This window comes from Ornithodoros turicata, chromosome 4 (assembly GCF_037126465.1).
Source record: "Ornithodoros turicata isolate Travis chromosome 4, ASM3712646v1, whole genome shotgun sequence".
NCBI lineage: Eukaryota > Metazoa > Arthropoda > Arachnida > Ixodida > Argasidae > Ornithodoros > Ornithodoros turicata.
Genome location: NC_088204.1, coordinates 993,209 through 1,017,361, shown reverse-complemented (window position 1 = coordinate 1,017,361; position 24,153 = coordinate 993,209). Strand labels below are relative to the sequence as shown.

General features: G+C 47.7%; 3 protein-coding genes and 1 non-coding gene across 7 annotated transcripts; 2 read left to right on the top strand and 2 right to left on the bottom strand.

The window, feature by feature from the left end:
• Positions 1 to 879: 879 nt before the first annotated feature.
• On the top strand, positions 880 to 9,032 carry LOC135390599 (integrator complex subunit 7-like). 3 transcript variants are annotated; one of them, XM_064620356.1, is made up of 19 exons: positions 881 to 995; positions 1,077 to 1,206; positions 1,266 to 1,412; positions 1,479 to 1,863; positions 1,924 to 2,046; positions 2,811 to 2,925; positions 3,035 to 3,142; positions 3,238 to 3,350; positions 3,446 to 3,542; positions 3,653 to 3,798; positions 3,857 to 4,027; positions 4,462 to 4,593; positions 5,819 to 6,013; positions 6,717 to 6,820; positions 7,169 to 7,237; positions 7,295 to 7,430; positions 7,485 to 7,583; positions 8,308 to 8,529; positions 8,738 to 9,032. In XM_064620356.1, the coding sequence occupies exons 1-19, from the start codon at positions 899 to 901 to the stop codon at positions 8,978 to 8,980; spliced, it is 2,832 nt and encodes a 943-aa protein (XP_064476426.1). In that variant the 5' UTR covers positions 881 to 898; the 3' UTR covers positions 8,981 to 9,032. The 3 variants fall into 3 exon arrangements, with proteins under 3 accessions (XP_064476424.1, XP_064476426.1, XP_064476425.1); XM_064620355.1 differs by having other exon boundaries at positions 7,292 to 7,430; XM_064620354.1 differs by having other exon boundaries at positions 880 to 995; positions 7,295 to 7,583.
• LOC135390600 (beta-galactosidase-like) lies at positions 9,029 to 15,546 on the bottom strand. Its single transcript, XM_064620357.1, has 4 exons — positions 15,394 to 15,546; positions 12,743 to 14,112; positions 10,533 to 10,817; positions 9,029 to 9,230 (listed from the first exon to the last, which is right to left on the bottom strand). Exons 1-4 carry the CDS (start codon positions 15,515 to 15,517, stop codon positions 9,048 to 9,050), a joined length of 1,962 nt encoding a protein of 653 aa, XP_064476427.1. The 5' UTR covers positions 15,518 to 15,546; the 3' UTR covers positions 9,029 to 9,047.
• A 1,099-nt stretch (positions 15,547 to 16,645) lies between these two features.
• LOC135390602 (uncharacterized) lies at positions 16,646 to 22,774 on the top strand. Of its 2 annotated transcripts, XR_010421798.1 has the most exons (7): positions 16,646 to 16,739; positions 17,002 to 17,072; positions 18,267 to 18,434; positions 20,513 to 20,537; positions 21,112 to 21,229; positions 21,296 to 21,417; positions 22,681 to 22,774. XR_010421798.1 is itself a non-coding variant. In XM_064620359.1 (6 exons), the coding sequence occupies exons 1-6, from the start codon at positions 16,726 to 16,728 to the stop codon at positions 21,302 to 21,304; spliced, it is 405 nt and encodes a 134-aa protein (XP_064476429.1). In that variant the 5' UTR covers positions 16,646 to 16,725; the 3' UTR covers positions 21,305 to 21,432. The 2 variants fall into 2 exon arrangements, 1 of the variants encoding a protein (XP_064476429.1); XM_064620359.1 differs by lacking the exon at positions 22,681 to 22,774 and having other exon boundaries at positions 21,296 to 21,432.
• Positions 22,091 to 22,163, bottom strand: Trnar-ucu (transfer RNA arginine (anticodon UCU)). The gene has a single exon. It is a non-coding gene; the product is annotated as a tRNA-Arg (tRNA).
• Positions 22,775 to 24,153: the final 1,379 nt, after the last annotated feature.

Genomic DNA, 24,153 nt, shown 5'->3' with positions numbered 1-24,153 from the left:
CGCTATTTAAACTGATATCTTAGCTGACATTTTAGCTGATATTTTAAGTGATATCTTAGATGATATCTTAGCTGCTATTTTAGCCGCGATTTTAACTGATATCTTAGCTGACATTTTAGCTGATATCTTAGCTGGTGTTTTAAGTGACATCTTAGATGATATTTTAACTGATATCTTAGCTGATATTTTAAGTGATATCTTGGCTGATAACTTAGCTGATATTTTAGCTAATATTCTTAGCTGATATTTTAAGTGATATTTTAGCTGATATTTTAACTGAAAGCTTAGCTGCTATTTTAGCCGCTATTTAAACTGACATTTTAGCTGATATTTTAAGTGATATCTTAGATGATATTTTAGCTGATATCTTGGCTGATAATGTTTACCCAGAGCTGATAATGCAACCCTATGTTTAGCTGATTTGTAACTGCATGCCTCACTTCGTAGTGGTATCTGCGGGCAATACTACCGCAGGGGGATCGTGCGTCCAAGACCGACTTCACAGAGAAGTGTGTCGACATTTATCTTAGAGCCCCCTTCGCACGCAGGAGTCTTAGCTGATATTTTAGCTGATAACGTTTAGCTATGTTACCCTATATATGGCTGATTTGTTGCTGCCTCATGCACTTCGTAGTCGTATCAGGCGGGAGACTCTTTTCGGCTGTAGTTTGAGTCACACGGGCTCCTCTTTTCTGCGAACGTCATATGTCACGTGAGAAGGTCGCTTTTGAGTAGAGTGGTAAAGAACCGTGCACCCGCGCGCTGGCAGCTGCGGAGAGATCCCGTCGATCACAGTCGATCACGTGATCGCTCTCTGTCTGTCTTGGCATAGCTATGGCTGGCTATGGGCTATGGTATGGTCTATGGTCTTGGCCAGTGGCCATTGAACAGCTCTAAGATGGCGGCTGTCGGTCAGCGTCTGCTGGGGTTCGGTGATGTTTCCTTTTCCGAAACAGACCAAGATGCAAATTCTGCGTTGACAGAACTTGACAAAGGTATTCCCCTAATGCAAAGCATCATCCCAGTGTTACGTAATGCAATGATTTCATGCCGGCTAAGTGTGTGTATTATTGCAGGTCTGAGATCCGGGCGAATAGGAGAACAGTGTGAAACAATAGTACGATTTCCTCGGTTGTTCGAGAAGTATCCATTCCCAATCCTAATCAACTCTGCCTGTCTGAAATTGGCAGAGGTCTTTCGTGTCGGGTAAGACAGGTGTTGTGACATGTGAAAAGAAAAAAACACGCTTACACTTGGTCGCGCAGGACAAACTTCTTGCGTATGCTGGTGTTGAAAGTTATGCAACAGAGCGACAAACATCTAGACAAAATCCTCAACATCGACGAATTCGTACGTCGCATTTTCTCAGTGATGTACAGTAATGATCCGGTGGCTAGAGCTCTTACTTTGAGGTGCGTACCCGTATCGTAGACACGAATGATTATTGACAGCCGGTCGTTTTTTTTTTTTTTTGACAGGACATTAGGAAGTATCGCTCCTCTGGTCTCTGAACGACAGAGCTTGCAACACAGCATTCAGAACAGCTTAGAATCCCACGATGCTGTCGAACTTGAAGCTGCAACATACGCCGCGGCACGCTTCGCTGCGGCCTCCCAAGCATTCGCAGCCCACATGTGTGGACGCGTTGGAGCCATGGTCGGAGGCCTAGCGACTCCCGTGGACGTGAAGCTACGTCTTCTTGGCGTCCTCCAGCAATTGCGGCTGGACGCACAGACGGCAGCAGCTGTACGGTCTGCCTGCCTGTCCCTCCTTCGATCTTATCCATCGCAGCAGATTGTCGTGGCTGCTCTCAGGGTGCTCACGAGGTTGGCAGCGGCATCCGTTACTGACATTCCACAGCAAGTGAGGATTCATTTGGAGGATGATTCTGGTCAATCGAGTGACAATATACTTTCAATACAGATTGAAACGCTAATTCAGTACCTGAGAGAAGACCCCAGAGAAGGTGTGAAGGTTCAGGCGCTGGACGATTTGTGTCATCTGGCCCAGGAGCGACCTCATCTTTGGGACACGAAAAACGTACAGGTATGACTCTAGATATAGGCCGCAGTATAAATTATATATGTACCGTATTACGCGCATTTCTTGGCACGTCGCAATAAAACGGGGATGCCGGTATGCCGAGAGAAGAAAAAAAACGTATTTCCTCGCGCGCCAATATATGCCACGAGAGGTACCATTTTGAAAAGTTGGTCCGTCTGGCAAAATCCGGCATGCCGAGAAATGTGCTGTGGCTCCCTGCGAGGAAGCTCCCTGTGCTGACTCTCAAGTAGACGGCACACATCGGATGAGAAGGGCATGCTCAGGTGAATGCATACCATTCAGTCTACATTGATAGTATTTACTCTCTGTGCTGGATAAAGTAATCCGAGAAATAAAGCCCAACACTGAAGGCTGCTGATGGCAAACTGTTTGTTCCAAGTGAGACACACCACAGTCCCAGTCATGGATTAGGAGAGAAAACTACCTAGAGAGACAAGGAGAGAAAACTACCACTTGAGAATTTAATGAAAATTCAATCCTCGCAATAATTACTACTTACACGGTAAATGATAGTTCGTAGTGAAATTGCAGACGTTCCCGGGACAGTGGTCACAGTTATTTACTGCTTCACGAGATAAATTTTGAAAGGGTCTCCATTTCAGTCGTTGGCCTGAAAAGCACCTCAGCCTCCACTAGGCTGCGTTGTTATTGGCTGACTGCTGTATGGGACTGGAAGGCACTTACAGTTGTTTAACACTCATCATTATTAATACATTTCAGTTGAAATTGTTTCAATGTCTTTGCAGGCTGTTGTGCAGTACGCATTGACAACCCCCTACTTAAATTTAAAATGCGGTGCAATCTCGGTGCTCATTCTGCTGGCAAACTCTGTTGCAGTCGACAAGTTTGATCTGCTTGCAGGTGCGGATTCTTTTTTGGCATCAATCCTAAGTTTTTTCAGTATGTAAAATTTTTGGAGCCAGAGCCATAGTGTTATAGTGCATTGAGCATTTAGTGTTACTGGTTATAGAAGCAGAAGTTCTGGAGTTGTGCCGAGAGAGCATGTTCCACCACCAAGTACGTCTGGCGTCTGCTTCCATTCGTCTGCTAACGCACTTGGCCATCCACGCTCTACAAGGTAGTGCACTAAACTTACGCAGATTAATGTATTATTAAACTTGGGATTATGGGATAAAGGGATGATTTAAGCTCGTGCCTTTTACATTATCGCAGAGGATATCGTTTTAGAAGGTACCGACCTGGTACAGGAGGTGTCGAGTGCCATCGAGACGCTTCTGCTGCTGTTGTGCTCTCAAGAAGGGAACGCCAATTTGAACGCTCTAAGAGTAAGATAAAACATAAACGCGTAAAAGGATAAAAACGTGGACCGTGGATTTCTGCTCGAAGACGCGACTTCATGTTGAGCCCTGTAATGTTTCAGACCTGTCTTCAGTGCATCGTGCTGCTCTGCGAAACTGATTCTGATCTCTGCTCCCAGTTTGTGGACATCCTCGGATCTTTCTTGTCGCATTGGTCCGGTAAGTGTGTCGCGGCTTGGCCGAACGTACTCTGTGACTTTCCACCAATCATCTCGAAGTAGAGACGTGACTTCACCAATAAATGGCTCCAAGTAGTTTTCACCTTTCAGGGCAGGCCCTCGCTATGGTATGCGAGTGTCTCTGCGCGCTTGGAAGCCGTCGCTGCGGCGTTCTGGCTCGCCTCGAGTCGCAGATAAGAACGATACTGCGACAGCAACACAACCCTGGTGCACAGGAGCTAGATTGGAAATCGCTAGTCAGTTTCAATCCTGCTCCGAGTACTTGCTGTTGCTGGAAGTTAAATTTTCTTGCAGGTCCTGCTTTGTACTTTAGTTTTGCAAGCTGGCGTGGAGCAAAGGGGCGTGTCCCCTGCCCCCCTCGACTGCCCATTGGACCCCTGGAGCGCGTATCGCGTTGCCCGCCAGGCAGCACGTTACGGCCATTTTGCCTTGGCAGCGCCCATGTTTGTGGCGCTCTCCAACAAGGCAAGTGGACCAGAATAGCATCGCTAATAAATTGTAAACAAATCAATTAATAACGAAACTTATATCAAAATTGATGAAGTCGTTTATTATACCTCAAATTATTGTTCCATCGCATCATAAAGCACGCTTGTGGCAAGACTGCTCTAGTTACCATAGTAACCCTCATCATTTGCAAAATGGTGTCTCCCGAATTATTTACTGTCTGTGTCACATCAGTTTACTTGAGAAATGTGAAATAACTACATAAAATCGAAGCAAAATTTGAAGCGCTGTGCAATCGGTGTGTTCCCATTTAAAATCTGACACGTGTTGCAGAAAAAGATTGTCGTGACACAGTTTGTTCTCTTTTCTATCGATATATTTGTGCGCGCCCATCTCAGGGAGCAAAGAGCGTGAACAATACAATAGCACACGATGCTTTCTTGGAAAAACAGGTGAGCTCGGAGCACCTGCACTTCTGGCTAACAAGCCTAGCGGAGCTATCGCGGGCCGAAGAATGTCTTCAGAATTCAAAGTCTCGTGACGACGCACTGGCACACTACTCACGAGCTGTTTCTGCCCTTAAGGTAAGTGCGGATTACTGCTCCCTGTATCATAGACGGGCTGGTGATCTTTCACCAAAGCAGTCACTATGGACCGGTTACGGCATCTTGTTCCGGTCACCCCGATACGCCGAGTCGGACCACGTGAACTCCGCTGTCGCACCAAATCCGAGCGGGAGGAGTCGCGCTCAAGCCAAACACGGAACGTTCCACCAGAGCGCTGTGAGAGTGATCGGAGGCAACCAGTTGAAAGCAGGGATCGGAACCGGAACTGAAAACCGTAAAAAAACGTTATTTTCTGACGAACCCGAACCAAACCAGAACAATTTTTTTGCTTGTCCTGAAACCGAAAAAAAGAAAAATACGGTTACCGGTTCGGGAATCGGTTCAGAGGCGAGATAATTGTACTACTGACCGACTTTTTTTTTTTTTTACTCACCTGAAACGATTATCTCACGCCTTTCTCTTAGAACCGTGTACGGTGGGCGTAAGCTCGCTTTCATGTCGCAAAATTACTGCCCATGGACCGGTGAAACCAGGACCGAAAAAGTAACGGTTTCCCTGTAAATGTCCCCACCGCTGACCGATTTTTTATTTTTTTGTCCAAACCGAACTGATATACCTGAACCGGCTCAAGCTGATAATTTCGGTTCAGCGGAGCTAAACCCGAACCAAACCAATATGCCTGAACCCGAACCGGACCGAAAAAAATACCGGTTCCAATCCCTGGTTGAAAGTACCACCAGTAACATGTTCGCTTTCCGATCCCAAGTTTGTGTGTTTCGTCGAGGATGACTCGGTGGCGTGGTACAGGTTCCTCGGACACACTATCCTCTGTGAGTGTCACTGTGGTGTTACTCACCCAAGCAGCACAACATCTTTGCCCAATATTGGACCGATATTGGCAATACTGGCCCAATATTGGTATCATATTGGACCAAGATGCTGTGCTGCTTGGGCATGGTCACAGTTTTCTCACGATACAAAGCCAAGAACTCTCGGCATCGACTTTTCGTTCCCGGGGGGATGAGTGGGGAAAATTATTTGTGCCCCCCATAGTCTCGATTTTCTTTCTGTCTTCCGTCATCCTAAAGCGGCTTCTTCCTGCCCCAAAGGTGCCTTTTTTTGCGCCCCTTTAGGTGGGTTCAGGGGAGACAGGGGATGTCGTTGTTGAGTCGTTATCTTTGCCATTCTCATTGCCAGAAGCTTTAGCTTAAATGAGATAAGTGCTAGAAATTGATCCGTGCAGGCAGCAACGACTCCCACTCAAGCACTGCAGTTCCAGACAGAATATGTTCGCCTGCGGGGTGAAGCGGTGCGGTCCCAGCTTCAGTTAGCCCAGGCCTGCAGTCTTCTGCGGACAGCTCCGCCACCAGCGATTGCGGCCGCCTTGGCCCAGGCGACACGCGACGACTTACAGAAATGTGGCAGGGTGGTTGCCCAAGTATGTGAAAACACCTTTCCTGCAGAGCACTGCAACCCGGACCGCAGACCAGGTTCAGGACTCACTGCACACTCAGTGCGAGAGCCTTTTGTCAGCCATTCTTTTTCTCGTTACTTTTTGCTGGGTCGGGTTAAGACATCGGCAGAGCCCCTAGTGTTCCATGATTCACAAAATTTCGTCTCATGGAACCTGCTGTTCCCCTCATAATCGTGTGTTTTTCGTGAAGTATTCGATACATCACAGAACTATGTAACGATTTCGATCGTTCTGTATCATTTTTGTAGGTTAAACCCGATCAACCGCGACTGCAATGCCCGACGCGACTGGTTCTGCCGACACTTGCACAGTTCAGCATGCCGCTATGGAAGAAAATTTAATGACAGAAACGCCCGACGAGAAATTGTCAGAGTCGAGTCAAATTTTCTTTGTGCGCCGAAAAGTTTAGAAAGGCTGGAAAAGCGCTCCGGGCTCAGTGAGCAATCTTTGGAGAATGGTGCAACATTTTCTGTTTGTTTGTCTTCCCTTACCCATGGAATCCCGCAGATTTGTAAGTCCCACTTGGCAGAAATTTCAATTTTCGTACGGCAGAAGTAGCTACGGGGTTTAGACATTGGGTCAATATACTTCGGTCCATGCAGTGCTCTAGTCTCGTCATTGTCCTTCTTTTAAATTTTCTCAGAACGTCTCTTCTTCTTGCTTCCAGTTGCGGAAATGTTCACGTGAGTTTCGTGCGCTAGCCGACACATACGGCGCACTTTACCAGACGCTCTTCGATGCGGACAACGGCACACTCTATAACGTTCAACTGTATCCTCGTAAATTGTTGCTTTACTGCCAGAGACTTCGACCTGGGCCACTTACTAGTCCATCGAGTACTAAAAGCACACGACAACGAAGGTTTATTCACGCAGATGTTTAGTGCTACAAAGAGATAGATAAAGAGAAATTTGGGAATCGCACGGTATATCGCACAGTGTGTGTCAATTGTCCTTGTCGACGAGGAGAGATATTTTCTGCGGGGCGTGTGTGGATGAGCCATCGTTGTTAGTGTGCTATGTGTGTGTAGTCTTTTTAGCAGTTTTAGTATTTGTGGCTTACTATCAGCAACGTTCTTTCTGCCCTTCTTATCCACGCTTTCCTGATAACGCACGTCAGATTACAACAGAGTGCACTTCTGATAGCACAGGCTGTGGACCGTATTTCTCAGTACAATCAAGGTATCAGGTACGTTGCGGGTGACAGCTAGCTGTAAAATAAAATGACATTTATTGTTGGTAGCAGCGGGACAAACGAGGAAAATGTGGCGTGGTTGGAACAGAGCAGGACCTCGCTCGGGGAACACAGGCTCGTGGAGGCTGCTCACAGGGTGCTGTTGTGGCTCCGAGACCTTCGATCCGATAACCAGCTCACTCCACAGGTAGTGCCAATCTCGTTTAGCTCGAACGAGCTCACTGGTAACTCGTTGATGCAGCAAGTCCAAGTTGTCGAGCGCATCAGTCAAGAAATAGTGCTGGTTCCACTCTGTCTTCCTCGCTTCTTCTTCCAGTCTCTCCAATCTACTACTATCAAGGTACCCCCTTGCTGGTTTTCCTCCAGAACGCTAGCATTTTATTATGTACGGGGAGTTGAGACATACCGTATTTACTTGCATATTTTGCGCCATCGCGTAATTTGCGCACTCCTAGTTTAGCACCAAAAATGACAAGAAAACAACGCGTATCAGCGACCGTGGCGAATGCTTTTTGCAACACCGTCAGTGCTACCGAAGTTATTGCGGTGCTTTTGTTTGATTTGCGCACGCTTTCAGCAGACGGCCCACTGACACGATGGACGATCACTCGAACGAACTACAAAACGCGAAAAGAAACGTTGAACAAACACGCCATGACAAACCTTATGGCACAACATGACAAAGTTTGCGAACATAGCGTGCTTTCGGTTGTCAAGTGCGACTAGCAGCGTCTAGACGTATTCACCGGTACATGACCGGTAGTGGGCCGGCATTTTGCCTCCCGACCATCAGCGGTTCCCTGGTATTTGGGTACTACTTTTGCGCTTGCGCAATGCAGTGATAACATCAATATCGGTTCTACCGAGAGCCGATATGACCGGCATACTAAAAAATTTTGCGTCTCTTGAATATCGTAAGGCACCCCAACTTTTCAGACTTTTTTTGGGAGAAAAAGTGCGCAAATTATGCGAGTAAATACCGTAAGAAATTGTTCCTCCTGCAATGCTACTCTGAACACCATGCACTTTCCCATGGTAACCTTGAGCTGTTTGTCTCTGGGCAGCTGGCAGTCTCTCCGCAACAGAAAGGCCCCAACGAACCCTTGCCCATAGCGCCTCAAAGCCAACTATCTCTGCGTGTCGAAGGTGTGGTGCAGAGAAGGCACAGCAGCGGCTCCACGGACGACGGGTCAAGGACTCCGCACCGAATCATTCGTCAGGTTCTCGTGACAGTTACGAGTCAGTGCTTAGGAGGGCCACCTCAACGCACTCCTCATGATGCAAAGGTTTGTGTCAGCAATGCTGCCAGTATCCTCGTCCACCAACATTTGCATTAAAAAGCATTTTAAATCGCCAAAAAGGTACATTTTGAGAGGATATAATAATAATAACCACTAGGGTGTTCTTATGTAATGTAATATATGTAATGTAAAAAATTTGGAAAGTGGGATTGAAAAGGTAGCTCCTGAGGTTTGGAATGCCCTTGTTCTTCAGGCTTCTTCAGATGGACTGCAGTTAAGCCAAGCTGTGCGACCACAACATGACTACTTTCAGGCCCAGTTTCTCCTAGCACTTCCAGGGGCAGGCCTTCACACGATTATTGTAGATACGGCCATCTTAGATGAACAACTAGCACTCTGGCGTACAGGTCCACAGACACAACTCACTGTACGTGTCCTGGATGACGCCAAAGGTAACTCCACACCACGTCCAACGCCTCCCAGACCCACCACATAGTTTATGCTTGTGTGCTCGCTTCATTTGTTTCATAAAGTGTGTCAAACACCTAGGACACATAATGTATTCATACATTTACCACATATACAACATTTTTTGCTTTGTACAGTGTCGTTCGATCGTTTAGCCTCGGTACGGTGACCAACTTTACTGTGGCGCCGGGGAGCCTGAGCCCTTCAGTCTCGAAGAGAACGAGGTAGTTTTCTTGCGGGTAGGGCAAGACAACACTTCCTGGCACATACAGTGTCACCTGAGAATGAGTAACAATCAATACAATACAATACAATATAATACAATTTGGTTCTTTGCATCTCATTTGGATGTGCGGTCCACCATTATTTCGGGCCATGTTTCATGGTCTCTTTGGGATTGAGTCTACCATATTGTAGAATGGCAGCTATACACATGCTGTATTTAGAATATGTGCCAAGAAGGGGAACACAGCACCAGGAGTCAATGGGGATCAGAAGAAGGGGCTTCCGAGAAGGAAATACAGTAGGAAAGGAAACTCCTCTTGTAGTAAAACTCTGCTTATAGTAAACGAGAACTGCGGTCCCGATAGAATCCCATACATTCAATGGCACACCTGATATAATAAAACTCCTGATCTAGTAAAATTTCATCATGGTCCCAGAGAGTTTACTACAAAGGGGTTCTACTGTATTGCTTTGTCACTGCAGTGTAACTCCGTTAATTTGAAATCTCCTAATTCGAACTGACGCTCGAGTCCCGCCAAAGTCGTGTATGTCAATGGAGGAAAACGCCCGGTAATTCGAGCATATGAACGTGCGCAACGGTCTATTCGAACCAGTGGTTTACGTCAAAACGTCAGTTTATACATTGGGTTGCCCTCTCTCCCCTCCCCCACTACGCGCTTCGACAAAGACCCCCCCCCTCCCCCCCCCCCCCAAAAAAAAAACAAAGAAACGAGGATCTGGATCGGCCCCTGATTCGAACGGAGTTTTAGTTATGCTCAAACGGTTCGCGAACGGCTCCGCGGATGGCCAATCGGCCTATAGACCTCACCCTGTTGGTAAACAAATGACGTCATAGTGTTCGACAGCGCCACCAGTTTGGTAGAGTTGAACTATGCTCGGGGCATGCTATGGTGGTTAAATAATGATCTCACATTTTTAAACACGGCATATCATCTTAGGAAGCTATCGAGCACACTCCTGGGTTTTCCTTGTTTTCGAGACTTGAATTTCTAGACCGTGGATTTTGCGACCGGGAATATCCAGGTCCTTCCTTGAGTTGCGGCTGAAGGAACGAATGCAACTGCGTACGACAGATATTTTTTACCGCGAGATGTTTTGATGCTTGCCTGCACAGAAATATTTTGGAATGTGCGTTATTCGAACAAATCTTCGAATTGGCGGGATTGCAATGTACAATGATCTCGAGAGAAGTACAGTGTGTTCCGAAAAATGCGCGCCAGTTCTTCTACCATTCAATTGAAGCATCCAACTTTTTGTCGCGAGGCTAAAAAATTTTGGCTATCCAGTCAACAAACTATCATTTTGTTGCTTGGATGTCACCTGCTTCTACTGACCTGCGGTCCAACCACTGGCCAGTAACGTCCCAAGTTGAAGCCGTTGAGGAAGGCAACTCCCTTGGTCCAGCCTTCGGTGTCCAGGAACGTGTCCAATGGCTCTTGTCCTTCCTCCAATATAAAACTACCGAAGAAGAAACGCGGCACCGTGCAGTCTTCGCTACCCACCGAGCTCTTGATGAAAGCGAATAATGTATTCACATCTCGCTGTTCGTTTATTGGAACGGCTTGCATAGTCCAGTTGATGAGCACGTGCTCGCCTAGAGAGACGTTGGACAGGATACCCTAGGGAAACACGGTCCAGTCACTGTAGTTCTGGACTATCCACCTGGGTTATTAACATTCCGCATTGTGGAAGGCACCGGGCAAAATATTTTTGCTGAACGGGGCAGCAGCATTGCGCAAGTAGCCATATGTGGTGCGCCGTGGCCTGTTCTGCGACCATGAGATAGCATCTGCATAGCGCTCACGAAAATTCATCTGCTACTCGTGGGGTGCACCTCCCTGCATCACTGAGAGGCCTCTTTACTTATACATGAGGGCGCTTCTACACAAGAGAACTAGGTATAACGAACGGGGCGAAAATTTGAGAGTATAGCAGAGTGCTGGTCCCGAGTAGAGTCGACAAGGGTTCTCACTCACAGATTGATTGTGTGTGAGAATGCTCGCAATCCATGTGCTCGTAGCGGTTGTGTATTGAACTCGAGAGCCGGATCTTGGCGAGCGACTCTCCTGACGTCATCGCCGCGGCAGTGACTCCCGTTCTTAAATTCGAGGATTCAACACTAGAGGTGCACAAGAGTCGACACTCCCAGAGATTCTCCTCTCGATGCTGGTCGCTGGATTCGATGACGTATCAGTGATTTATCCAGACCTCCCAAATGTTCAGTGACACGTACCCCTCGAACTTTTTCACCTGTGTAGGCCTCCTACAGGGGGTGCCCTTGCGATTTCAGCTTTAGACATTTGACGGTAATATGTTAAGCTGTAATGACGTAACTATAATAATGCCCCCCCCCCCAATTTGTTCGTACACCCCTCCACGTTTGGGATTCTGGATGAACCACTGCGTACGTACGGTGACTCTCGTACGTCACGACTCCGACTCACAGGTCGCGCGAGTTCCGTGACACGGTGCCCAAACGCCATGTGACTTTAGTGTGTCCGGGAAATACTTTTGGTTGTGTACGTTTATTCAACTCCCGCGAGTCGGCGTTTGTGACGTATGAGAGTCATCGTACGTCATCGACTCCAGCGACTCGCATCGAGAAGAGAGTCGCTGGGAGGCTAAAGTGGGAGGGGCAACTCTCGAGCACCTCTAGTGTTCAGTGCCTCAAATTTTAGAACGGGAGTCACTGCCACAGGGCGATTACGTCACGAGAGCCGCACTAGAGCATTTTCACCCAGCAAGAGTTCACTCTCTCAGCTATCGAGTTGCTAGAGTACAATAAACGAATAAAACTTTTATATCATGTTTTTTTTTTTTTTTAACTATATGGTCGCATAATGCTGACAAGCCTGGACCAAGCTGATAATGCCTGGGTAAGCTTGCGCAGTCATGAATGTTTGTCCTGAAACGGTCCCAGAATCACTGCCAGTCCTCTAATTTACCCGCGAACGTCGCCAATAATGATGAGCGTAGTGTATTATAGCGTGCTATCATAGGTTCTTCTCGTGGGTGAGTGGGGGGGGGGGGGGGGGGGTCATCCTGCTCTGGAGTGGTGGTTCGGTGCACCCAGGGAAGGGAGAGACGATGGTGCGCACAGGAGAGGGAAGGGTATGCAAACCCTCTTGCTCTGGGATTTCGGTAGTCCGAGAGAACGACCCCACCACATAAAACTCCCTGCTCACACACACACATGCTCCCTGTATCATGGTAACCACCAGGATTATTGGCGATTTACCCCATGGTGCTCCTCGTCTTGCCATAGAAAAGTACATATACTCGCTTTGAGCCAATCCCAAACAACTTTTATATTCTCTAACGGGGTTATTTGGCTCGAGCAGGGGCGGATCCAGACCCTCACCACTTTTCCTTTCTTCCCCCCCTTTTTTTTGGAGGGGGGGTTCTTTGTAAAATCATGTAGCCAGGGGAGGTGATTCTTTTTTTTCTTGGGGGGGGGGGGGGCGACTGCCCTGGATCCACCACTGGCCTCTCGAGTGGGTTATGCAATGGAGCTCGTTCTTTAGCACGTAACCTTGAGAATTACCTTTTGCTCTCCAACATTTTTTCCGGAGCTGTATCTTCCGGTATTTTCCACTAGAATGCTCAGCGGCCCGTTCCTCAGCTTCAGATGGACAGCAGTCTTCGAACGTTGCATAACGTACACGCTGCTGTCTCCGAAGATATAGGCTCTGTCCCGCATCTTGGGAATACTCAACTTCATGGAACCGTAGAACGTAGGAAGTGGGGTCTCATAGAGCACATATCCGTAGCCGTGGCCAATCGCCTCGAAGCTCAACGGCGTCTTGGCCTCAGTTATTTTGAGCGACGCTTCGTTTCTGAAGTATCTCATGACGTCTCGTAAAGACGGACCACACAGCATCGTAATGGGCCCGAAGCCCAGCTTAGGAGCGGCTGACACTTCCTCAGTGAGGGGCAAGAGCGGCACGTACTTGGAGATGACGCGTCGTATTTCGTAGTAAAGTACCGTCGGGTCACCCGCTTCGGACAGGGGTGCGCGATAGTCGTAGCTAGTCACGTGAGGAGAGGCAGCCGTGGCGCCGTTGCTGAAGCCGAAGTTTGTGCCACCATGGAACATGTACAACACCACGGAAGCGTTGTGTTTCAGTATGGTATCGAGGTTCTTTAAAACGGCTCCTATGTCAAGTGGTGCATGAGCAAAATTGTGCGTATCGAAGCAGCCGGTGCGGTATTCGGTAACGGCGACTGGACCTTTGCCACCGTTAGCGCGCCTTGTCTGGTTCAAGTCCCACTGAGCGTAATTCTTTACGCCCACGTTGACGGTCGTCAGGGCGCCTCCGATTTTGCTGCAGGGGAACTGCTGTACCGTACCGACCGTAAATAACGGGACGGAGCGACCGAGGTAAGCCCTGAAGACTTGGAAGATATGCTTTTTGTAGATGCCGTCGCATCTGCCGCTTTCTAGCTGTATCATTATAACGGGACCTCCGTTTTCATAGAGAAACGTTTTCACTGTTGGGAGTAAAATATCGAGCCATTTATCCAGCACATCCAAGAACTGATCGTCCGATGTCCGCCATTTCTCCCTGGGAACTCGAGTGGAGAGCCAGTACGGGAACCCGCCATTGTCTCTGCCGGCACCGATATAAGGCCCGGGACGTAGAGTGACGAGAAGACCGACCTTCTGGGCCTCTTTGAGGAAGCTGCTTAGATTATAGTTGCCTTCGAAGACGATTCTATTTTGTGCGGGTTGGTGTCCGCTCCATTCGACGACTGTCTGCACAACATTCAGACCCGCAGCCTTGAGCTTCTTCAACCGGTCTTTCCACAACTCTCTGGGCACTCGAAAATAGTGCATTTCTCCGCCGATGTACTGGAAGGCTCTGCCGTCCTTGAGGAATTGGTTGTTGGAGTAGTCGATGATGAAAGATCGAACTGTGTGGGAACAGACATTAAATTAGGGATTGGCATCCTGGCCACTGTGACCACAAGCAACGCGGCAGGGGACCTGGCTATGATCCGGCGTCGAATGTACAACAGTTACACATCATCCCGATCGTCTTGGTGTAACAGACAGGGTTCGCAAAAGCATTCGTAGACAGAAGCCTCGTTTGCACGAGCCATTTTGGCCAACAGCGCATCTGCATGGTATTTTCTCTGACACCAAAAGGCACGTCTACCTTTCGCCTCTGGGGGACAAGTGAGAAATTTGCACCCCCCAAATATTCTTGCTTCCCGAAAAGTGTCTCGTTCAGGCTGGCTCAGGCAACGCCACCTAGGTATAGAAAAGGTCCGCTTACTCGTCGACGTGACGTAACAACTAATAGTCAGCCAATCAGGATCGTGTTTTCAACGGCGGCAGCCAATCACGAACGTGTTTTCACCGGTCGTGGCCATGAAGACGAACCACCGTCGTCTGCGAGTGGTGATTAAACGTCCCCGCGTACTAAATGGGAAAACTTGGAAATCAAGCGCAATCTTTTTCAAAACTGATTTTCTGGAAAGCGTGTTGCACTTTTTATATAAATATTCGGGTCTGCAGGTTCCACGTAAGCTGCAATCATTTGCAGGTTCTTGAATTTGCAGAACGGCGAATTGCTGTAGCAGACGAATTCTGACTATATATATGTCCACGTAGGGAAGGTGGGAAAGGAGGCGCAGGCCTTCTGTACCTAGGTGGTGTTGGCTCATGCCCCTCGTAAACACCGGCCGACCCTGATTGCGGGAAACGCTGTATACTCAAGAGCAAGTGATCGGTTGTGTCAAAAATCCTCAAACCGTTCTTTCAGAGTGCTCCACGTGCCTGTGCTCAAGGAAACGCCATTAACATAGTGTGACACGACGAAGACCAGCTTGAAGGCTTCGTTCCTATCTCCGGGGCGCATAGAGACACGGCTGTTAGCTCATGCTAAGGACTAAGCTAGGACCGTCTTGTACCAGGACGGAACGTTTTTCGGCAGACTCCCCCTTACGCACAGTCATAGTTGACCCGTCTTGACTGCCTGGAATAGGAAATACTATAGCTCAGCTATAGGTAAGGTACCCTCCCATTCTTTTCTGTGTCTGTCCACAGGTAACGGCCGTAGCTTCTCCGCAATAATCCGTTATTATGTTATAAAGATCACTCCCCTTGAGATTTTTTACCAACCAATGTTTGTACCAACGAACCTAGCCAGCACCCTTCTACTCCACTCGTGGCATAGAGAAATTTCGTACCGGTTTCAGACGAAAAGGGCACTGTACGTTGCACCTCTTCGCTTCCACTATGTCTCATAATTAGGAAGAATAATAGAACGATTGTGCCATAGGAGAATATCCTTATGATCCGCCACGACCTCATCTTCTTCTTCTTCTTCCACCACTAGGAACAGTGGCCACCAGCCACACACTTCTTCTTCTTCTCCCCAAGAAGATGGCCGCGATCCGCAAGGGAGATTGGCCAGGGCTAATTCAGTATGACACTTTCTGACATTGAAGACACTTCTTCTTCTTCTTCTTCTTCATCCTCGGGGAAATGGCCGTTATCCACTAAGGGCGATTGGCCAGTACCAGATGAGGGTCATAGGCGTGGATTTTCCTGAACGCTAGCTATATATATGAGACTTCATTGAAACAGTCTTCTTCTTCGTCCCACGGAGAATGGCCATTAGCCACAAGGGAGGATCGGCCAGGGCTATGAGGATGTCCAACTGTGACAATTTGCCACGGATTGAGAGGCCTCCCCAGCACGTTCCTTTACAACCGAATTCCATTGACGACTTTCGAAATTAGAAAAAAAATTCAATTGAGCCTTTCTTGACAACAGGACGCTGGTAAATAGGAGGCGAGCGTAAGGACTTGCTGTGGTCCTCTGTCCCCACCAAGGCACCTCCCCAAAAGCACCTAACACTTCTCTGGACACTTAGTGATGGGGTAGAGTAGTATCGCCAGTTGCGATGAAACGACGCACTGACCAAAAAAGTCTCGACTGATGACCTGCCAAGCTGATAACCCACATCGCTATTTTTGAATGTGAGATACGAAATTCGAAGAGGGCGCACCGGTTTTTCCGGAAACATGTTCAACACCACCAGGCATGCCTATACAGTCGTCCAATCGTGTTCACGATCGATTTTCAACTACCGATAAATGTAGCAATACCATACGCAGCAACGGAGTAAATATTATGCAAAGATTCGTTTTTCTTTGCACGGAATGCGCAACGAAGCAGACACGAAATAACGGAACACAAATCTTTCCATTCGCGTCTTATAATCATGATTAGTGGCTTTCCGGGACGGTCCTGATGGCGCCTTTAATTATCGCGTTGAAATCACGCGTCTAGACAGGGTTCGAACCCTTGGCCTGAGCGATAAATCCATTGACGCCAGTACAAAGGGAAGGTCCTTCTCTAAAACACATACATGAAAGCATGCAGCCAGTGATTTGAGCGGTATAACCTCTCAAAGGCACCGCCTCTCCAGTTGTTTATGGCTGGTCATAACGTCCGACGTAAATTTTACTTGATACGAGACATCTGCGAAGATTTCAGCGGAAAATTGAAGAGAGATGGTAGCTACGAGGTAAGCTTATCTGTACTACGTTGTTCGTAGCATTGGGTGAAAGTGTAATGGGACACGGGAATATGGACGCAGTTTTGAAAACGTGGACACTTGTGGACACACGTGGAAAGTGGAAAACACTTTCGGTTGTGTCTTTTTCGGGCAGGACCCAGTTTTACCCGATGTCTATACCCTTTGAATCTGTTTCCGTCTGAGATGGGCAGCTGCTACATACCCGCTAGTCCTAAATTGGTTGGTAAATTCGTGCCGTTTCGCCTTCCAGGAAAATTTTGCTGTTCTTCACATTCTTCACATTAGCATTTGTCCTTACACCTGCGAGGAGCAAAGCTCAAGGTACAGTATTTCGTCTATGCTATATAGCCTTCCCCCACAAAGCCTGCGCACATGACGTCGCACGGAACGAAAAACAAAATTAAATTCCCGGACTTGACCCTCCAGAAAGGGGCCGCTGTCGCTGGGGGACACACCATTATACAGGGGCGTCGAAAAGTGGGGGCCAGAGGGGGCGAGAACTTTCGCCCTGAGGGTCCCGCCACCCTATTTTTCAGACTCGCTTTGAGCTCTGTCACCGCGCATGCAGAGTGAAAACGAACACCCGTTTAAAAAGCGGAAGACTAAATTCACCCGAATAGGTCCACACGATTACGCGGACCTGCTGCGCAAAGAGTAGCACACACCATTCACGTAGCCTTGGCTAGACGATGCGGGAAAACGCAAACTTCGCTCCAGCGAAGGACGTCCTGGCCGTCGGCAGAGCATGTGCGACAATCATGACATCCATTCGCACGCTTTTGACGATAAACAAAATAAAGGAACACGCCACCGCTCGCTTACTTCTATTTGTCTTATAGCACTTAATGAAACACTCAACCAATATTTCAGTTTGTGTTGCCCAAACGCCAATTTCCTTTTCGCCTCAAGATAGAAAGCGCGGTGGCCTTCCCATATACGATGAAAAAATGTCTGTCCCTTCGTCTTTCCTAGTCTCGGGGTTTTTACATATACGTTACGCTCTCCACAGTCATCGCATTGCGCCGGACGAGTCGTTTCCAATAGGCACGTCAATCGCTCCTCTAGGTTAGGTTAGGTTAGGTTAGGTTGGGTTACATTAGGACTCGCCCCCTTGCCGTGAGGGACTTCCGACGCCCCTGCCATTATACTATATACATTAAATTCGAGATTCTTAAAAATCAATCCTAAAATCCTGGTTCGAAATTTGATCATTTTACTCATTTACATGGATCCTGCAGAAACGTATAAGCCTATTCTATTAAGGAGAGACTTTGAGTCGTAATTAAAAATGAGAGTGATGATTTCAAAGACTCGCTAATTGAAATCTCGATAAGGTCCCCTTTCTGGAACGGGCTCGGGCCTTGTATATGCGACGACAGAAATTTCGGGGCTATCAATTGCGGAGTCGTTCCGAAATGTATGTGTTGCGACACTTGGGTAACTGACGTCGTCTGTGGCAAAGCATGTCTCCCTCTTGCGGAGCAGTTAGTAATGACGAGTACATGTCCTGCGCAGGTCGAAAAGTGCAAGAGACGCGTTCGTGTCCCGATAAAGTGTCGGGTTGGGATCTGGTCAGAATGGTATTCACCAAGACGTGCAGAGCTTCCTCGGAATGTGATATGATTTGCTGCACCTCAACGCATCGCAACTTCTGTACCGAGGATTACTACACTCATTTGTACGGTGCGCACATTTCTCATTATCAACGTTTTAGAGGTAGGTGACGTCACACGACACTTCCCGGTGACAGAATGGCGTTTTGAGTCTTAAAGTAGGACTCCGCAACAAAAATGATTGTGACATGGCAATAACCCTTGCGTTGTCAGGAACATACATACGAAATATCGCGTTCCCAAAGTGCGCACATTTTATTCCAACGAATTATTACGAAATGAACGCTCGTGAAAGCTCTGTGAAGCAAGAGGACGCTGAAAGCAACACTGCCTACGTCATCCTGCATGGAAGAATGCAAGCTTCGTAGCAGACGACAATGCCGGGTCACGTCACAGTATCTTCCTCCGGGCGAACCGCTGTGCGCTTTCCACGTTGGTTTCGGTTTGGTGTTGTCATCATTTACGAATTAATTACTCGCACAAAATGAATGCGAATGTTGTATTCGGTATCGAGGGAGCGGTCCTTGTTCGGCATGATGCTCACCTAATTTTTTTCGAATCCTTCCTCATAGATTTCTCATAGATTTCCGTTGGAGTTTTCTTCTGCATGAACAAGAGCTTCGTGACGCGGCGAAATGTGAAAAATCGTTTTGGTTTTCAAATAAACGTGGCGCCCTCGCGCGGGAGCTTGTGGAGAATCACGGGCGAAGTGATGCAGCGTTATACGGGATAACGACAAGTTGAAGATCGTGCCCCAACTCCTTTGAACTCCTTCTGCCCCACTTTTTTTTTTTTCGCTGTTACTTACTACTACTTCTACTGCTACTCCTTTGAACACTTAATTATTCCTCTGTTTAGAAAGTGCATGCACGCAGCAGTGATTTATCCACACCCTCCTTACACCCCCCTAAATCTGCAGGAGACACCCCTAAAATTTTGTGAGATTGCGCAATATTTCGCTATTTGCTATCTCCGAGCGGTCTGCCTGGCGGCATGTTGCTCAGGGCCTCAGGGTTGCGTTCTGGGCCGACTTCACAGGCAACTTGCGCAGGGATCTATGCCTGAGGAGAACAGCCAGAGCACAGCCAGTGCCCGCATTCGGACTTTTCCCATCACATATTCCCGTTGTTTTGGCGCAAAAAGCGAAATAGCAAATGTCAAACGATTAGATACACAAAATCCTGGCCTTAAAAACCATGTTAATTTAACGGATGATTGACAGATTTTTTTTGAATTTTTTAATGAGTGATCTTTATACTTTTCCTCCGACGGGTGTGGCAACACTGGGCCAAAGGTGCGATTCGCTGTTTTTTGCTGGACCCTCGTTTCAAAGAGGCCCACCAGGGGTGCACCAACAATCCATCCATCCAAGGTGGCGTTAGGATTTCCACCCACGTATAAATATGTTCCGACGTTTTATCGAATGACCCTGCGTATATGTCCCTCTGTCTTTGCCTAAGTTCGCACTCCTAAACTGTGAATGGATAACCAGAGTTGATAAGAGCCGTTTATATATATAGAGATAGCTTTGTGGATTACCTACCGTTGCTCCTCCCTGGTGGTAGAAACATGAATTAGCGGGGCAGCGGGCCATTTTTTTATCAGGTCGCGTGCTTGCGCGTGCCACGTTGATGTCGCAAAACACAACAACAGATAGATTTTCATTAAAGTTTTAAGGTTATTTATTGAACCATGTTCGTACCATTGCTTGCGGTGCTATATGAGTGACAGGCATGTTCGAAAACGCACAGAATAGTCCCAGGAGTCGACTGGTCAAATGTGGACGTCGTCCTGAAACTGAAGCCCGGATAAAAGTGAAATCCGTCCCCGTTTACGTCTGAATAAAAGGGGTTCTATCGTGTAACGTAAGCCGGCGCTTGAATGAGACTCGAAGAAGAGGCGTTCAGTGAAACAGAGTATGAAGGAGTCATTAGAGAGTTTTAGTGCATCGTCCGCTAAGCCTTTGCGTACGTAAGGAATAGCTCAATGCTCTTTATGTCTCGCACGTTGTAATCACAACCAAAGAGGGCCGTGCATTTTCGCTCGACCTCGTCGGACGACATTGCAGAACAAAGTTTTTCTCACTATAGGAAGTGCAGCGAGAACTTTGAATCCAATTGATATAAATATGTCTTCTTCTGGTTACAGATTTTGCACGGCCTCCCGGAAAAGTGTACGTAGGCAGGATCAGACCTAAACTACACTCTAAAAACAGAACTTGACCGCACAGCACGCTGTGCGCCAACCATTGCGCGAATGATAGCGTAGCGTTATCGCTTTTTTGACTCGAGGAGAAAGGGGGGCGTACGCCTTTTTGTGGCAGTTTGGATATATGAAAATTGCCACAAAAAGGCGTACGCCCCCCCCGCTCTCCTCGAGTCAAAAGCGATAACGCTATCATTCGCGGCAATGGTTGGAGCACAGCGTGCTATGCGGTCAAGTTCTGTTTTTAAGAGTGTAGCGAAAACAAGCCTCTCTCCATATAGAGCTCCACCCACATAGCACTCTCCTAGCCAACCATCATCCCGAATGACAACGTTCTCGTCCCCGATTTGTTGAAAACGGGAGGCGGAGCGTATTTTGTGCCTATTACGCACAGCACAGAATAGGCTCCGCCTCCCGTTTTCAACTTGTCATTCAGGATGGAGGTTGGCTAGGAGGACTACGTTGTTCGGTGAAGTTCATTTCTAAGAGTGTAGAGCTGCATAGAACCTCCGGTTGCGTTCGAACAATAAAATTCTTTTCAGGAACTCCCCTTCACCGATACCGCCGCCCAATATTGCCGATTTCCCGGGATTCGATTGGGACTGGGAGAGCGTTCACTACGTGTTACGGCGTCACGTGACACCGGCTCACCGGAGAAAGGTATATACTGCCCTTATACTTCAGCGAGAGGTTTATACATTTCAAAGACTCTATGTATTGTTGCAGATTTTGTGACTGAGCCTGGAAGCCCGACCCAGTCGAAGAAGGGGTTGTTTCCATCCCGTGGGTCCAGTGTCCCATAGCTCGTTATTTATGCCACGGGACCGATTACTAAATGACAGTAAAACGTGAGAGCCCTTCCATGTATTTATCGTTTTGAGAGAGAGAGGTGTACACTGACCCTCTAGAAACTCATTCAGAGAGTCATAACATATTTTGGGAGATGTTCTACGGGAGGTTTGTAGAGGGAGGAATATTTCTCCCCAGACGCACCATATACCTGCGTACCAAAGGTAAGATTTTGGGGGGCTGGTCCCCTTCAGCTCCAAGGTCACACCGTACAGCGACCTCATGAGTGGGTTTTACGTCTTCTCATTGGGCGCTTGCGAAGGAGATCAGACCGAGGCAAGCAGCACTGTTCGCTATCGCCGTTGCGAACGTAAGAGATAGCGTTGGTGGTACTGCGCACGCTCAAAACATTCGTCATCAAGCTTCGCGCATTGCACAGAATTGCCACGCTATCGCTTACGTAGGCGACAGTGTACGACGCGGAAAAACTCACTATTTATGAAATAAGGGTGAGCAGGCAAGCGAGCTGGTGAAGGTTCGACGAAGCCATACCTTGAGCTTGAGGGAACGATAACACACGAAGAAGTTTTGAGCCTCGTCTTGTCTACTTCTTCGTGTGTTATCGTTCCCTCAAGCTCAAGGTATGCCTTCGTCGTCACTATTTATCTTTCGTAACAACCCGACTCTTCGGCGGGATCTGCTACACACAAGAAAAAAAGCTCGAGACAAGCGCATCCCTGGTGGGGATCGAACCCACGGCCTCTGGATTAGAAGTCCAACGCGCTATCCACTGCGCCACAGGGACAAGGTCTTGATCTCCTACCAACCGATGAAAGCAAAAATATTTCCTCAGGCTACTAATAATGTGATCTTTGGATGCCAACTCTGTTCTGGGAACACGACAATTACCGTGTATTCACACGAGCGACATTTCCCCAGAAGCGGAAGATGCGTCATAGCTTTCGTCTGTTACGTGAGCGCGAGCGCTCAACGTCGTGTCTTCACGTACACTGCTAACCGTTGGGAATATCCTGATACACAGCCACAAGATAGTCCGTAGCAGACGACAGGAAAACACGCTGACGGTGTCGTCTGCTAAATGCGCAGTTCGCCACTCCCGATATTCCGCACCGTGTGAATGCTCAACATAACACGGGACAGAACTTCGTCTCTATGAGAAGTGCCTTCCCTTTTTGTTCCACTAGAATATTCCGTGAGGATGTCGCTCGTGTGAATCCACGGTTAAGCGTGTGACCTGTATTGCACCACCTCTGTTGTCATTTTTTTCTTCAAACATACCTTTTTCTTTCCGTCTCATGCAGAACAAAGTTTTTCAAGTGGCACATCAAAGCTGGGTTTTCTCGCACCTTTCAGTTTAACCCGCGGAATAAATAATAATAATAATAATAATAATAATAATAATAATAATAATAACAAAACGCAGCTTTCTAATAATGACATAGAACGAGTCAATCGGCCGGGGGATGTTGAACCAAACGTTCATTTTCATTCGTCCTCCAACGAAGTCACGTGGCACATGCGAAACGAACAGGTGACGTCATTATGAGTCAGTGTTGTTCTTCTCTGGGGTATCTACAAGAAGGAAACGGTGGGAAGGCATCCTTGAGCATAACTTGCATCGGGTGCTGGGTGAAATTCTTCATTTGTCATCTACACTTAACTTATTGTGGAACACAACGAGATTGGTCGACAGTTGGAGTCTGTCTCAGGTTTTCCCTGGATTTTCAGGCAGGCTTTCCGGACACTGCTTTTGACGAACACCGCGAAGGAGTTGTCATGGCCATCGTGACAGGTTTTATGACATGGAACCGGCAAAAACATGCATGCAAAGAAGTCAGCCAGGAAGGTTACGATATTTTGGATATCACCGCGAAGCACCTGCCGCGCTGCAGTATGCGTTTGTCTGTCAGTCTGCCTTATAGAACAATCTTCATTTGCGGAGTAAATATCCGACCATTCTTCCGCATGGACATGGACCACCGGCACGGGGAACGCAGGAAGAAGGAAAATGCGAGATGGCCTTGGCCCCGAAAAAACTCGGCACGGAGTCAAACGGTAGACGAGGAAAAAAATCTTTTACCCGTTTTGCTAGACGTCCATATCGCACCTGGAAGGAGGAGGAAAAAGAAGTTTGTTCCGGGCGTCGTGCTATTTCGTCGCGCTCATTCAATTAATGTCACCATATGGTTGCTAGTCCACCATAATAATGTCATGCCTGGCATTTAAAAAAAAGTAAAAAAAAATCGAGGGGACAAAAACGAGGGCCTGGTGTACCGAAGTACACTTTCCTCTTGTATCATTATGGTGACAATATCCATATTGGGGCAAAAAATGACTTTTTTGTTGCTCTATTTTACCCACGGTGCACCCAGGATTTCGTCCTTGGGTGGGGGTGGGGGGGGGGGGTGGGGGTTCGGTTCCGCAAGGGGGTGTATTTACATTATTTTTACTTAATATTACGCAATCTCACGGGGTTTTAGGGCGGTATCCTCCAGTTTTGGGGGGGGGGTATGGGGGGTCTGGATAAATCACTGAATTTTTACCACTTGTGGACGGTGGAGAGCAAGGTGATTTCATTCACTGGCCGCTGTTATTGGCATTAGAGTGGAAGCACAGCCACGCACACTGACTTGCCAACGTTGGTTTGTTGCGTTCGTCCAAAAAGCAAGAGCGCTTTCCTACTTTCCTGGTATTTACCGCGCTTTGTACAAAGAAGCTCCTCCATTGGGGAAATCCACGCAGATTGCCCCTGATTTGCCAACTTGATAACTTCA

Bases quoted from the DNA above. Each gene is read 5' to 3' on its own strand.
- LOC135390599 (XM_064620354.1), top strand. From the start codon at position 899: ATGGCGGCTGTCGGTCAGCGTCTGCTGGGGTTCGGTGATGTTTCCTTT. The intron at 3,543-3,652 runs GTAAGTGTGTCG...TTCACCTTTCAG, and splicing joins TTTCTTGTCGCATTGGTCCG to GGCAGGCCCTCGCTATGGTA. The intron at 7,584-8,307 runs GTACCCCCTTGC...GTCTCTGGGCAG, and splicing joins TCCAATCTACTACTATCAAG to CTGGCAGTCTCTCCGCAACA.
- LOC135390600 (XM_064620357.1), bottom strand. From the start codon at position 15,517: ATGAGGTCGTGGCGGATCATAAGGATATTCTCCTATGGCACAATCGTT. The intron at 10,818-12,742 runs GTAATTCTCAAG...GTGTTTCCCTAG, and splicing joins AAAATGTTGGAGAGCAAAAG to GGTATCCTGTCCAACGTCTC. The intron at 9,231-10,532 runs GTCAGTAGAAGC...ACTCATTCTCAG, and splicing joins GGCCAGTGGTTGGACCGCAG to GTGACACTGTATGTGCCAGG.
- LOC135390602 (XM_064620359.1), top strand. The intron at 17,073-18,266 runs GTACAGTATTTC...TGTCCTGCGCAG, and splicing joins TGCGAGGAGCAAAGCTCAAG to GTCGAAAAGTGCAAGAGACG. The intron at 20,538-21,111 runs GTACGTAGGCAG...AATTCTTTTCAG, and splicing joins GCACGGCCTCCCGGAAAAGT to GAACTCCCCTTCACCGATAC.